The sequence below is a fragment of the Ahaetulla prasina genome, chromosome 3 (assembly GCF_028640845.1).
Source record: "Ahaetulla prasina isolate Xishuangbanna chromosome 3, ASM2864084v1, whole genome shotgun sequence".
NCBI lineage: Eukaryota > Metazoa > Chordata > Lepidosauria > Squamata > Colubridae > Ahaetulla > Ahaetulla prasina.
Window position 1 is genome coordinate 109,673,478 of NC_080541.1, and position 15,200 is coordinate 109,688,677.

A 15,200-nucleotide genomic window follows, 5' to 3' on the forward strand; every position below is an offset into this window, starting at 1 on the left:
TTCCCTTTACTATTTTCCATGTGGAATAAGCTTCCTCTGTTAATGCAGCATCTGCTTTAGTGTTGCATTTCAAAGGTGTCAGAACAAGGCCTCCCTGTCCAGTGCAAGCTGGCTTCCAATATTGGAAAGATTAAGTATTACAGAGAGATTCATCCTTTAATAGAAAAAGGGTTTTTTTCCTACCCAGCAAGCACTAACAACATTCAGTACTATGATATTTCCAAGTTGCTCTTCTCCTAAGGCATCTGGCTGTAATATAAATTCAAACCGTCAGAAATGAAAACATTCAAATAATAAAATATAAAGGACAATATTTGAACATAAAAGAAAAACAACCCACAATCTTAAAGGAAATTGGTCATTGCTGGATTTTAAATACTGTACAGACTTCACCCACATTATTTTATCCAGTAACCAACGGCTTGTCTTTTTTCTAAAACTGCATAGACTGCTCCCAAAATAACTATTAAATAATTTAGTGCACTGAAAATTCTAATCTTCCTATCAACGTGGAAACCAGAACAGAAAACAATTCTCAAATCCTCCCACAGAAAATAAGACAAAAGAGATCCCGCACACATTTTCCATATGAATTGGCTCAGTGAAACCAATTAAAAGAATACGACATATAAACCTCATTAATTTGAAGAGTGATTCTTTTTTACATCACAGGGTACCCTGTTGGAAAAAGAAAAACTTTTAGGTTTTTTCCCCGATATTTCCAATCTCATTCTGCTTTTTTAAAAAAATTAAGAAATAATAAATGGTATATATGCAATACATCTATCATACTTGTAAATACTTTCCAAAAACATTTCAGTGGTCAGAAAAACAAGCTCATTACTTGCACATTTATCAACTATTAAAATTAGCTGTGCGGGATGCTAATCCAGAATTGGATACAGGTAGTTGAATTATGACCATAATGGAGCCTGCCTGTTACAATTGCAAGTCATAATGGTTGTAAAATGGATCAATTGTGTGTCTGACCCAATTTTATGTCTTTTTGGTGGCAGTCATTAAGCAATCACGGCAGTTCATAGGATGCTGCAAGCATCAGAAGTGCAACCATGTGACTGCAAAGTAATCTTTGAAACTTCAGACCCTGGTCACAGGTCTCCTTTTTCAACGCTGCCATAAATTCAAACACACATGGAATTATTTGCAAAAGATAGATTTTTAAATTGGCTAAGAATAAAACCATTTTCCAATTTGAGAAATATTTGTCAATGAATGTTTTGTAATTCTTAAGAAGGATCTATTCTAGAGCAACATTTAAATTGTTGGATTCCATGACCAAACATGGGCACTTCTTGATATGGCTGTGACATGCACGTGTGGTGCCCCAGCCTTCAAAAATATTGCTCACGTGTTATTCAACTGCCAACTCTCTGCTACTTTTAGGCTAAGCGTTTAACATCCCTGCTTGAAACCTCAGATTCTCAAATTGCCCCATTTGTTCCTGGGCTCCAATGTAGACATTGTAAACGGAACTGTTAAGTTTATAGTCAAGGCAACTCAGCTAAGAGGTATATTGAATAGATTAGAACATTATGTAAATGTGATGTGTTATCTGAGTGTTGATTTTTTGTATTTTCATTTGTTTTTTATTACTGTATTTTATCTATTTTACTCAGAATTCTGTATTTTACTTTTATTTTCTGTGAAATGATCAGTTAACAAATTACCAATACTACAATAATTGCTTCCCAAATTAAACCATAAGCACACTTACCTAGGACTTTAAGTAGCTGCAAAGCCACAAAATTCTTCACTTTTTCATGATCTTCCAAGCCAGAGGGATCAGGCTTGATCCAAATGAACCCACTGAAGGGTGATGGATATTTTGGTATCACCACTTGATACCAGAACTGCAGCCAGTGTTCAGGATTCCTCTGCACACATTTTGTAAAGATTACAGGAGGGCCCAGCTGATGCAGCTCACACTGCAGTTTTAAATAATCCAATACACTGGCTCTTGCTGGTAGCATATGGCAATCTATAGGCCTGGAAGACACTTGAGGAAGGATACTTCTGTGGCTCCAGCTGGATGGCAGGGCCTTTGGATTACCTGGAACTGAGACACTATGGAGCTCCTGTTTAATAATAGGTGTTAGCCAAGCCACTTCAATTTGATCTCCACAGAGACGCAAGCTACCTGCATAAGACAAAAAGCAATGCATATCTGAATTTCAATATAGATTGCTCTGCATTTGGTTAATAGTATGGCTAATTTCAAGATAGTGGTATCAGAGTTTACATGTACCCCACCGGTTCTGCTTTGTTCTTCAACAATGTTTGGGGAACTATGGCCCTTTTATGACTCGTGGACTTCAAATTCCCAAAATTCCTGAGCCAGCAATTCTGAGAGTTGTTCACAAGTCGTAAAAGGGCCATATTCCCCAACTCTGTCTAAACTCTAAACGATCTAGAACAGTGATGGCAAAACCTTTGGGCTTGGCCTGTTACAAATTCAGAAAGTGAATGATGGTATATCACCCCCTGCCTCCAACAAGAGACACAATTCATAACGGAGTAATACTTTAAATTTATTATTTAATAAATACTTACTTGTAAATGTCTACCTGAGGCAGTTCTAAGTCAAAGAACTCTTGTGGGGCCTTTCAACCTCCAAAAAGAACAGGAAAGCATGCCCTGTTCTCACATGCTTTTTAGAGGCTCGAGGCTGTGCAAGAGCAGGGCCCTTCTTGCATAACTTTCAGAGGGTCTGGAGGCCTGGCATGTCCCCTGTGACACATCATGTAGATTCACCATCACTCTTCTAGAAAAAGACTATGAAAATCTAGTAACCAGGACAACAGATGACTTTTGCCAAGCCTGTCCAACATTTTTTTCTAAGTAATGAAGAGTTAATTTGCTAAATTGATCCCAAATATACTTATTTTGTCATCATACATTTTGAAAAGACAACAAATGCAAAAGAGATTCACTATATTCTGGGGGAGGGGAGAGGGGCATTTAATTTCAACCCCATATGTGAGATTTAAACAAAGTTTATCCATTTATACCATCCTTTGTATTGTACTGTCAATCCTTTTTTCCTAACAGGCACTTGGAAACTGTTTCCAAAGACTTTGTTGCTGAGTTTTGCTGACCTCAAAGCTTCAGATGCATAGGAGATCTGCAGCTTTCCTGGCCATTTCCAGCACAGCACATGACAAAAGTAATTGGTTCACAGAACACCATAAGCAACATTCTTTTTCCAGTATGGCAAAACATAAAACAAACCTTCCACAAGATTTTTCTTGGCTATTGCAGCAGCCTGATGGGAAATGTATTTCACCTCTGCCAGCTGCCTCTTCTTCCTGAAAGGGCTAGCATGTAAGGAGATGGTTTGGAGTCCTGGGGTAAGTTCCTGCAGCATTGGCAGAAGATGGCACTCTTTCAGCGAGGGTGCCAGACCATCAATGCAGAGCTCACACTTCTCGGTGCTTCTACAAACCACAATGGGGGAGCCAGACTGGATTTCGAAGTTGTTGAGTAAAGCAATTGCTTCCTGGGCGTTTCGTCGGTTCATGTATTTAGCATAGGCAAAGCCACGGTTAAGCCCACTAAATGTCATCATGAGACGAAATTCATAAAGCTTCCCCACGTTTTGAAAGAGAGGAATAAGTTTATCCTCATAGATATCCTGGGGGATTTTTCCTATAAAAACCTCTGAACCAGATGGTGGGGCATAGCCAGCCCATCCTGTGGAAAGAACAAGGAAAAATCATATTATCAGCAAAGTATTCTCACTTCCCTGAAATATTTAGGAAAATGTTCCTTGTTCATATTGATTTGCCAATACATGTAGATAATCTTTTTGCTGGCCAAGAAACACTATTAATATCTGGGAGAGGACTAAATAAAGGCTGTAATAAGCAAGGTATATACATCAAAGGCAAGTTGTGGCATATAACTAAAGAAATAGGAAAGTTCACCAATGCCATTGCTGGCTATCCAACTGCACATTAATGCAAAATTAGATTACAATACTAGTTTTTTCTAAGTTTTCTACTCACCTGGTGGAGGACCACCATATTTTCTCTGCCCATTGATCTGCACTAACTGGATTCCAGTCTCTTTCACCCAAGTCATAAGGGCAGCTTTATTAGCCTGGTTTATTTTTTCACTCCACATTTGAGATGGTATCTAGAATAAACACAAATCCAGTGTAGTAACTAATAGAAAGCGCTGAAGTAGAACTCTACAACTATCTTGGGGACATTTTCTTCAAGTATTTCCATTGCAATTAATTGCCTTGATTTTAACAACACCACCATTTATGTAACTCTTTCTGAACATTCAGAGTACTTCAGGGGCATCCTTTTTCAATCTTGTATGCAGCAAACTCATTGCAAGGATTAACAAATCCGTAAGGGAAAAAGGTTTCTGCAGTTTACTGTCTGGTTTACTGTATTAGAATACAATAATATTCTATTATTATGGAATCAACCAACTCAGCATGAAACTTGAAGAATTACTAGAGGACGGCAAAATTGAACGAAAGGCGGGGCACCCGTACATTTGCTCTCCACGCCCTCTAACTAAAGCGGGAACGTAAACCACGAGAGCAGTGTAAATTTGCAGCGATGTACTAACTAGACCCGAATAAACGTCTGAATGGTAATATTAATGTAATACCTATGCGTAATTATGTATTGGTCAGAAAACGCATTAAAAGCCAATAAAGCTGAGATTAAAACAACAGCATTTAACATGTTAGGCTAATCAGCGACTTTACTAACGCTGAACTCCCATGAGGATCAGTCTACCGAATCATTTGCTGCAAAACCCTAAAACCAACGTCGCCAAGTACCTGGGTCTCCAGCATGCCACTCATCTTTGCCCCAAACGAGCACCACTTTCACAAGCCTATCTTTCACTCAGGAGGTGTGGCGGCACCTTTTGTACGGGATCAGAACGAGGGCGTCTTCTGATTGGCCAGAATTAAGAGCCTCTCCTCTAGGCTGGGTGGATCACTCAGTGTTCCGCTGGATCATTTAGGACTAATTAAGAGCGCGAAGGCTGAGGCGCCGGCGAAACCGAACCCTCTTTGCCTCCCTGGCCTGCCCCGTCAACTAGGAGAATTGGTTGGGTTGAAAATACATTTTGCCACTATAGCGGCGGGAGCTTTGCACAGGCCGGGTGCGAGGAGGGTTTGATGGCTTTCCCTTTCCAGCTTGGTCCAGGCCAAAGTTACCGGCTGCTGGAAAAAGGAAAGGCCACGCCTCTCCCGAGTTTCCTCTTGATTTTCCATGTTTACATTACACAGCTCATGGGTATCCGTGTGTCATGTTTTGTCCCCCTCTGTTGTCAAGACCATTTGAGGCAAAGATACTTAGAGTCACACTATTTCTATGTATGATTCCCCATTATGGCACTATGAAAACAGATGCACATTACCATTTTTACTGTACCACAGTAATGAAAAAGATTCAAGAGAATAGTTGTTTTGATTTCCCATAATTTAAAACCATCAAATATTGATCACAACTGCCTGCATGAACAGAGCCCTAGTAATCACGGAACCAGCCATTTGGGTTGTAAAAACGTGTGTCCAAGGCATGAATCCTCTTAAGTAGCAGAAGTTTTATACCAGTTTCACAGCTCTCACAGCTTTTTGTTCCATTATTGCATCCTGCCTAGCCCTGCTCAGTATATCACAGTGATGACTAATGAAAATGGAAGGTTCAGATGGTAAATTATAATTCCAAGTGAAGGACTTCTGTTTCCTTTTAGATAGCTATGCAGTTTACCAGAAACCTAACAATGTTGTTAAATACCCCCAGAATCTGTTCTTGGCTGGATCTAACATTGATGGAAAGCAGGGAATAAAACTTGGTTTAGTTTAGAACTAGCAAGTAAGAACATATCAGTCCCTTCTCCCCACCTTTTGTGCACTGGTCAGGTGTCCAACCTGGGCAGGCCCTTTAAGAGATCATAAGTGTGTGTCTTTTCCTTAGGGCCTAGAAGAAAAATGCAAGAGAACAAGCCATTAATCCGTGCAGGTGGAGGGGCAGTAACGAAACTACGTCTGAGCAAGCACTAGAGCAGTGGTTCTCAACCTTTATAGTGCTGCGACCCCTTTAATACAATTCCCCATGATGTGGCGACCCCTTTAATACAATTCCCCATGATGTGGCGACCCCAACCCTAAAATTATTTTCGTTTTGAATTTATTGCGCCTGAAGCCGTATTGGCTAGCGATCTGAACTGCTTGCGATTGCCTTGAGGACGGAGGCATTAAAGCGGAGACTCCTCCCCTATTAAGTTTATGGCACCTGAAGCCAGATTAGGCTAGCGATTGGGAGTGATTACAGCTGGCTTGAGAGGGAGACATCAGAGCAAAGATTTCTCTTTTTTAATTCACCGTGCCTGAAGCTGAATTTGGCTAGCGATTTGAAAAGCCTGCAGCTGGCTTGTGGAGTCAACCATTGGAGCGCGATTCTTCGACTCACAATTATACTTCCCATATTTCCGATGGTCTTAGGCGAACCCTGGCAAATCATAATTCGACCCCCAACGGGGTTGCGACCCACAGGCTGAGAACCACTGCACTAGAATCAAACCTTTGGTGGAGAGAAAACTGGGACATCTTTGAAACAGCGCAGCAGCAAGAGAAAACATTCCCCAACCAACAGCAATATCCTGTATTGGTTTTCCCAGCAAACTAACCACATTCTGCATGGGTGCTCGCTGGTAGGGCAAGCCAGGGCCCCTATGCACTTTCAGCTTCTTCCGGTAGCAAAGGAAGCAGATTTGGGGGTGCTCGCTTCTGCTTTTGGATATACCCTGTGGCTTTCTGTTGTCCCTCTAAGATGTGCTGCTTTCAACATGGACACTTAAGTTTGTGGTTCTCAAGAAAGGCAAAATTCCTGACAGTTACTTCGGGTTCTTGGTAGCTCTGCACCATCAATTCCATCCAGAAAAGTACCTGTAACTAGAAATGAAACTGGGCAGCGGGGTGGGGGCAGGCAACATTGCTTCCCTCCCACATCCACTTTCTGAATTGGGGCTAATTCTATTCTTATGTGCAACCATCCATCTCAATGCCAGCTGTCTCTCCCCCTCAAGGTTGCCTGAGCTGGATTGATGGAGGTCGAGGGAGGCCGCATAGGAGGGCACTTGGGGGCAGGCCCTTCCCCTTCCCAGTCTTTCAGCAGGCAGCCATCGTTGCCACCTGTTGCGTACTGCCTGGCCCCACTTTGCACTCAACTCCTTGCAATGCTGAAGCATCCCAAAGGAGCTGGGTGCAGAGTGGAGCCAGGCAGGACGCAGTGGGCAGTGGCAGAAGCTGCAGAGTAGAAGCCCAGCGCCCTTCCTTTTGGGGGTGGCAGGGTGCTCTGCTACTCCTAGGAAGGCGCGCCTGGAAGACAGTAGCAGCCTGATTGCCCTGCACGGCAACCACCATGACCCCCCTCCCCTCCCCAGCTCCTGAGGCCGCTGCCCGCCCCATCCGCTGCTGCAAGTTTTTATAGGCCTCCAGAATATTTGAATTTTTCAGTTTGAAAGGTTTTGGAGAAGGGCTTCAGGACAAAATAAATTAACTGGAAAACTACCCCCACCTTAGTTTAGTTTAGTTTTAGTTTTATTAGATTTTTATACCGCCCTTCTCCCAAAGGACTCAGGGCGGTGTACAGCCGAAATAAAATACAGAGTATATACAATTAAATATTATATACAATTAAAAGAAATTAAAAGAAACTATTAATAAATGGCCGATAATTTAAAAATTAAAAAATTTACAAATGTTTAAAATCTCTAAAACCTTTCTACCATATTTATGTCCAACTGTTTTTATGAAGCTTCCAAAGTAGACTTGTGAATATCACAGGCAGAATACGCTTTTAAGATCTCAGATCAGGATAACTGACCAAATTTGAGTAATGTAAGGCTGAACCTCCAGTACATTTCATTATTTTGCTTAAGTGAAAAAGACAAATGCAGAAAACATGGGTTGAAACAAGTTTTATTGATGTCAAATTATAGATTCAGAATGCCAATATTTTAAACACTGGAACAGAATATTGAAAATATCAACCTTCATTTGCTTTGAACCACAGTTCCTTACTCTTTAAGATTTAAGCTCCTTGACCTTGTAAGATTAAGTGGCTTAAAGAAAAATAAATTACAGCTTTGGGAAAAAAAACTGATTTGCCATATTTATGAAGAATTTTGCTGATCTTTTCAAAGGGAAATGCAGTATTTCTAGACAATATGTGTTCGCCTCTTGATTTCTTCCACAAGCTTTCTTCTGCAAATATCCACCTGTAAAGCAAAAGTTTGGCTTAATTAAGGTATAAAATAATATACAGTATCTCAATACTTTTCTCACTGTACTTTAAAAGTATCACAATGTAACATTTATATAATCTCCATCATTTCCAAGCAATTCTTTTATTTCATGCAGGAGAAGACATGTCAAAAGTCAGATACAGTTTTAATTATATTTTTGAAAGACTGCTCAATGCTGCATTTTAAAGGGGGAGCAGTGCTGGTCTAGGGTAGCCAAATATCAGAAGAAACATCTTAGCATCTTTTCAGACTACCACATCTTATAAAAAGCTCCTATAAACTACTCATGCATCAGATATATGGTGAAGTAAGTTGATTTGGACTGAAACCGGAATGGAGTGTGTATGTGGAGGGAGAGGAAGAGGGGACGCCAGAACACAGGGTAATTAGGCAGGTTACAAGTCAGGCAGATTACAATCAATTAGCAGTTTGTTGAGATCTCCATAATAATAATAATAATAATAATAATAATAATAATAATAATAACAACAACAACAACAACAACAACAACAACAACAACAGAGTTGGACAACAACAACAACAATAACAACAGAGTTGGACAACAACAACAACAATAACAACAGAGTTGGAAGGGACCTTGGAGGTCTTCTACAACAACAACAACAACAACAACAACAACAACAACAACAACAACAACAACAGAGTTGGAAGGGACCTTGGAGGTCTTCTAGTCCAACCCCCTGCTCAGGCAGGAAACCCTACACCATTTCAGACAAGCGGTTATCCAAGATTTTCTTAAAAATTTCCAGTGTTGGAGCATTTACAACATTTGCAACTTCTGCAGGCAAGTTTTATCATATCATTTTATCATAGAATTCCTTCTTGGCTTTTGACTGCTTTTTCAAAATCTATAAAGACCAGGGATGAAATCTAAAAATTTTCCCTACTGGTTCTGTGGGCGTGGCTTAATTGGTGGGCATGGGCTTGGTGGTCAGATGGCTTGGTGGGCGTGGCCAATAACAATAAATAATAAAAATAATAAACAAAGTATAAAAAACAATAAGAAGTACCAAAAACCAACTTTCACACTTTACACACAACAACACAACTGACTCACACACAATGTAAAAGCAGCTGCACTTCACACTTCACATAGCCACTAAAAGGTCAAAAACCAACTTTCATACTTCACACACACACAACACAACACAACACAACTGACTCACACACAATATAAAAGCAGCTGTACTTCACACTTCACATAGCCACAAAAAGCTCAAAAACAACTTTCACACTTTACACACACACAACTCACACACACACACAATACAGCTTTCTGAGATTTTGTGTGTTTGTGTAGTTAGAGTGAAACACTACAGAAACACACCAAATCTCAGAAAGCTGCACAAATATTTTATTTTATTTTATTTTATTGTGGACTTCAAATCCCAGAGTTCCTCAGCTAGCAAAGCCAGCCAGTTGATCATCGAGGAAATAGATTAGCTGAGCGATTGATGCTGTCTGACTGAAAGTGAAACTAGAGCTTTCGGGCTGGAAAGAGAGCCATGCGTTCCTCAGTAATCAGGTAAGTGCCGTAGAATCTCTACTCTTACTTGTAGAAAACATGTTTTCTACAAGTAAGAGTACAAATAAGGTTCTGCTGTTTTTTACTTTTAAAGGCCTGTTTCGGCTGAAGCAAAACCGGCTTTTAAAAGTAAAAAAAACCCAAACCTCTGCAGATGGTGCAGCTCAGCAGAGGCGGGGGGGCGGGGCCAGGGATTTTTGCTACCGGTCCTCCGAACCAGCCGCCGCCATCGCTACCAGATCGCGCGATCCCCTCCGATCCGGTAGCATTTCACCCGTGATAAAGACTTAATCTATATGTGTCTTTTAATTTGTTTAATTTCAGTATACACAGACAAATTCTTTAATTTTACAAGGTAAAGACAAATCACAAATTCATCTGGGAAACTGTAGAAGATGCCCAACCACCCAAAAAAAGAATATTCCTAGAATCTTGGCATTCCGATAAATCAGCTGTTTGAAACAGACATATAAAGATTAATTTTGTTTAAAAAGTATTAAAAGAAGAAAGCAAAGACAGAAACAAACAAGCTGGAGCATACCCTTTCTCAGCAATCAACAGTTAAATAAGAGGAACCAGAACAATCAGCACAGATATTGCAATAAACTAATTCAGGAAGGTCAATCAGAGATGGATACTAACTAGCTATAACAACCTATTAAGATAGTCAGGACAAATCATAGAGGATGGTAACTATTTTGGTAATGAAATATCTGCAAGAAGAAAAATAAGCTCACAAACCACAAAGAATATAATTATTCCTGATTTTAGTTGAGTATTTATTCTGATATCAAGGTATAACCCTACAATAAAATGGCAGGTATACCTCTTCTCTAGTAACCACATCACGCAATTTGACAACATCATCTTTTAACTCTTGTTCTCCCAATATAGCAACAAGCGGAATTCCCGTTTCCTCACAGTACTGCAACTGGTTTAGTAGTTTGGGATTTTTCTTATAAAGTATCTCTGCCTGGAAAAATGTAGAAAAAGAAAAAAAGAAAAAGTTAGTACACCATGAGGGAAACTACCTTTCATTATTCTGGTTCCAAAAATTCTGGTCCTCATTGCAGTTTTCTCAGTAAAAACAACATTATAATGCATGTGCATTATTCAGACTGTTTAGTCATTGTTTCAGTTTTCTTCAGTTATATGCAATGCTGTGTTACAGGACACATTAAAATGAAAAGGTCTGACTAATGTCCTGCAGGAAGTCATATATCCAGCATTTACTACAATATTGCAACACACTAATTTCTGTGTCAGATTTTTGGATGGATGTTCTTCAGAGGTGAACTCTTACAATAAATAGTTCCATCTTTAGCTCCGTGTGGCTGTTTGGATCAAGAGCTACACATCAATCTGTATAATGTGCAAGGTCTCCATTTTAAAAAAGGATGTGGGGGAATAGGGAAAAGTAAAAAAGATCAGAGCATGATAAAGAAGAATGCACAATAACACTGAATAAACATATGAATGCATTAAATAGACTGCATTTGGGACTGGCCAGCCAGAAGGAAATTTTTTAACCCTTTTCAACACAATTCAAAACAGAAACAGATCAATTCCGAAATATTTATAAATCTTGAGAGATCGTTCCCAAGTTGCTGAATTGCACTGGCAAATTTTATACCAATTAAATACTGGGCATCTGATATGGACAGCACCTATCCTCATAGGGTACAGGTTTTAGGTTCCTCTATTCTTTTATTTGGTGGTTTGCAAAAGATATTTAATTAAATAATGTTAGGCTCAATCAGTGAACAAGAATTTGATTTTATGTAATCTGTAACATCCAAGAAAACTTGATCCAATTAAATAAATCTATAACATATGCGGCAAATCAAAGACTTTGCTTAATGTATAATCTATAAATAACACTGAAGCATTTGAAATGCTTAGTTTGTATGAGAGGTTAGCTACTATATATCAGTTTCATAGAAAAATATACAATAGTATGCACAAAATAGAACTTTTGTTCCAAATTGGAAAGAAACCAGCCCCACTCTGAATGTTCCACTGGAATCTCCTAAACATTCAATTTTCCAATAGAATGTTTCTATTTCATTTTGCTGGTTAATGACCGCAATAACATTATTATATTTGTTTCTATTTCACATAATCCATTATGGTCTATCATAGGAAACTTTTGGAACTTGAAACAAGCCCTTAGGTCATAAAGATAATAAAAATTACTAGGATTTGTCAAAGTTTTATTCTACAGACTGCCCAATTCAGTAGAATTTGTTAAAGGAATGAATTTTTTAGGCAAACTTTAAATAGTATTTTTTTTAATAGTGAAAAATGAAGCAATAGTCAATCGTACTTTTTTGCAACATAATTGTATATGAACAGATAGCCAAAATTTTTAGCCCAATAAAGAAGCAACAGCAAGGGATTTGCTTCAGCTTCAAAGCACGAGAATTTTATAGTGCAACACATTTGTGCATTTGTCAACTTGCCTACAAAAGTATACACAACACAGAGCACATGAGGGCAATATTCTATTATGAATAACTCATGAATTCAAACGTGAACTGAAGACCTTATTATTCCAGCGAGCTGGACTAGCCTAAGAAATATTTTAGTGAAATTTTAAACGGGTTTTAAATCAGTTTTTACCGTTTTAGTGATTTGGCCATCAAATATTTGGTTTTAATTGTTTTTATATTGTTATTTATTATATTGTTGTATTTTAACACGGCTGTGAACCGCCCTGAGTCCTGCGGGAGATGGTGCGGTATAGAAGTTTAATAAATAAATGAATGAATGAATAAATGAATTCAAATATTGCCACAGTAAAGAATCTGTATAAAGAGAGAGAGAAAAAGTAGTGTTGGTTGCCATTTTTTAATTTCCCAAATAGCTCAGGTTTAATTTTTCTTCAAATTTCACCCCTCTTCCCAGAAGTAACTGTAGGCTCTTGCTACTTTAGTCATACAGAAGAGGTTCAGGGTTTATAATAACAGGATGTTACTTGTATTACTCATGGACACTGCTACCTCTTCCCATGAACTAGATTTTGCAAATAGTAACAAAGATTAAATCCACACTATGTATTGGCTATACAGATATCAAACCCTGTGTCAGATCAATCTGTGTGTCCAGCCATTCTGTTGGAAGGTGAGGGAGGAGGCTTGCTGGCATTTTAGCTTGCTTTTTGCTTTTCCTGTAACCGCTTGAGAATTTAGGGAGGGGGAGCATCTTCAAAGACAGAAAGGGGGAATGTCTTCGGAGACAAGAGCGAGCTCCCCCCTACCAAAAACTTTTTTTAGAATGATAGATGGATTAAATTTGATAGATATGTGGAGAACCCTACAACCAAAAGAAAATAAATATAAATTTTACTCCAACCCCCATGCATCCTGGTCTAGAATTGATATGATGTGGATGAACAAGGAATTAGGTATAGAAATAGAAAAAATTGAGATCTCCCCAAACATGTGGGCAGATCATAACCCCCTTGAGATAATTTGGAGAGGCCAAGGGAGAAAAAGAAAAAAATGGATGCTAAACCACCAAATCTTAAAGGAAAGGAATACATTGAAAGGATAACTGAGGAATTGACATTTTTTTTAAAGAAAACAAAAAGCAACATACCTCATTAACAAATTTATGGGAAACTATGAAAGCCTATATAAGGGTGATATCTATAACCTATATGGCAAAGAAAAATAAGGAAAAATGGAAGCAACACAACATTCTAATGGAAGAAATTGGAAAACTGGAGAATCAACTCCAAATAAAACCAGGAGACGAATTGGTTAAAGAAACTTTGACCCATGTTAGACATAAATTAATCATCTTAGAGCAAGCGGAGATCGCAAGAAATTTAAAATTTTCAAAACAATTCTTTTTCGAACATGGTAATAAGACTGGAAGGCCTACAAATTGAAGAAGGAGAAAGAAGGAAGGATTATCCAACAATTATTTGATGAGACAGGGACCCCACAAAACAATGAAGAAGAGAAAAAGAAAATTGTACATAATTACTATGAGAATCTTTATAAACAAAAGAAAATAGCAAAGGATAAAATTGACATTTATTTGTTGGAAGAATGGATTACACCATTAGAGGAAGAAAAAAGGGTAATGCTAAATAGAGAAATAACGCCAGAAGAATTGAGAGGGGCAATCCTAAGACTTAAGAACAATAAGACTCCAGGACCGGATGGCCTCCCAGGGGAAGTCTATACAAAAATGAGTGAGATTATAGAACCAGTATTGTTGGAAATATGTAATGAAGCACTGTATGAAGCAAAAATACTGGAATCGTGGAGGGAGGCATACATTACCTTAATTGTGAAAGAAGGTACAGATAAAAATCAAATTGGAAATTATAGATTGGAAATATAAATTGGAAATTATCCCTCTTAAACGTAGATTACAAAATATTTATGAGTATAATAGTAGAACGGCTGAAAAGAATATTGAATGAGACTATACACCCAGATCAAAATGGCTTCCTTCCAAACAGAAAAACAAGAGATAATTTTTTTTTATTTTTTTTTTGTTTACATTTATACCCCGCCCTTCTCCGAAGACTCAGGGCGGCTTACAGTGTATAAGGCAATATAATAATACAAGAATAATAGTAGACATATTGGAATATTATGAAGCTCACCCACAGAAACAAGTGGCCCTTGTTTTTCTGGATGCCCAAAAGGCTTTTGACAATTTAAACTGGCAATTTATGATCAGGCAAATTAGACACATGAAATTGGGAAGTAATTCGAAAACATGATAGTGGCAATATACACAACACAGAAGGCAAAGGTAATAGTAAATGGGGATGCCACCAACACATTTCAGATAACCAAGGGGGTATGTCAGGGATGCTCACTGTCGCCACTTCTCCTTATTCTAAGATCAGAAATATTACTAAATAAAATCAGAGCAAATCAAGAAATAAAGGGAACGAAAATTAAAGAAGACGACTATAAAGCACAGGCCTTTGCCGACGACATGATATTCATTATTGAGGAACCTTTGGAATTTGGTCCCATCCTAATACGAGAAATAGAAAAATATGGGGAAATAGCTGGACTTAAAATTAACAAAGGGAAAACCAAAATGATAATTAAAAACTTAACAACAAATCAGAAAAAAGAATTAGAAAAGGAAACAGACTTACAAATTGTAAAAAAAATAAATATTTAGGGATATGGTTAATGGCGAGATGTTCATCCCTAAAGGAAGATAACTATATGGTACTATTCCAACAAATAAAGGATTTGGAAAGATGGGGGATGCTACAATTATCGCTTTTAGGTAGGATAGCGACCATTAAAATGAATATTCTACCCAAATTATTATACTTATTTCAGACAATCCCCATATATTATGTAAGAAG

General features: G+C 38.3%; 2 protein-coding genes across 2 annotated transcripts in view; both read right to left on the reverse strand.

Annotated features, from left to right (window-relative positions):
• On the reverse strand, positions 1–4,901 carry DND1 (DND microRNA-mediated repression inhibitor 1). The gene is made up of 5 exons (XM_058177786.1): positions 4,823–4,901; positions 4,026–4,155; positions 3,250–3,711; positions 1,736–2,158; positions 1–678 (listed from the first exon to the last, which is right to left on the reverse strand). Exons 1-5 carry the CDS (start codon positions 4,844–4,846, stop codon positions 662–664), a joined length of 1,056 nt encoding a protein of 351 aa, XP_058033769.1. The 5' UTR covers positions 4,847–4,901; the 3' UTR covers positions 1–661.
• Positions 4,902–7,959: 3,058 nt separating this feature from the next.
• Positions 7,960–15,200, reverse strand: part of HARS1 (histidyl-tRNA synthetase 1) — a 63,814-nt gene continuing 56,573 nt past the window's right edge. The window contains exons 12-13 of the mRNA XM_058176167.1: positions 10,674–10,820; positions 7,960–8,274 (exon numbers count right to left, since the gene is read on the reverse strand). Coding sequence (XP_058032150.1) covers positions 8,215–8,274; positions 10,674–10,820 — 207 coding nt within the window. The 3' untranslated portion in view covers positions 7,960–8,214. The remainder of the gene's footprint in view (positions 8,275–10,673; positions 10,821–15,200) is intronic.

What these genes read in the sequence shown, in the direction of transcription:
- DND1 (XM_058177786.1), bottom strand. Translation starts at nt 4,846, where the DNA reads ATGAGTGGCATGCTGGAGACCCAG. An exon ending in ATATGGTGGTCCTCCACCAG is followed by an intron (nt 3,712 to 4,025) that starts GTGAGTAGAAAA and finishes TTCTTTCCACAG; the next exon opens with GATGGGCTGGCTATGCCCCA. An exon ending in CAAGAAAAATCTTGTGGAAG is followed by an intron (nt 2,159 to 3,249) that starts GTTTGTTTTATG and finishes TGTCTTATGCAG; the next exon opens with GTAGCTTGCGTCTCTGTGGA.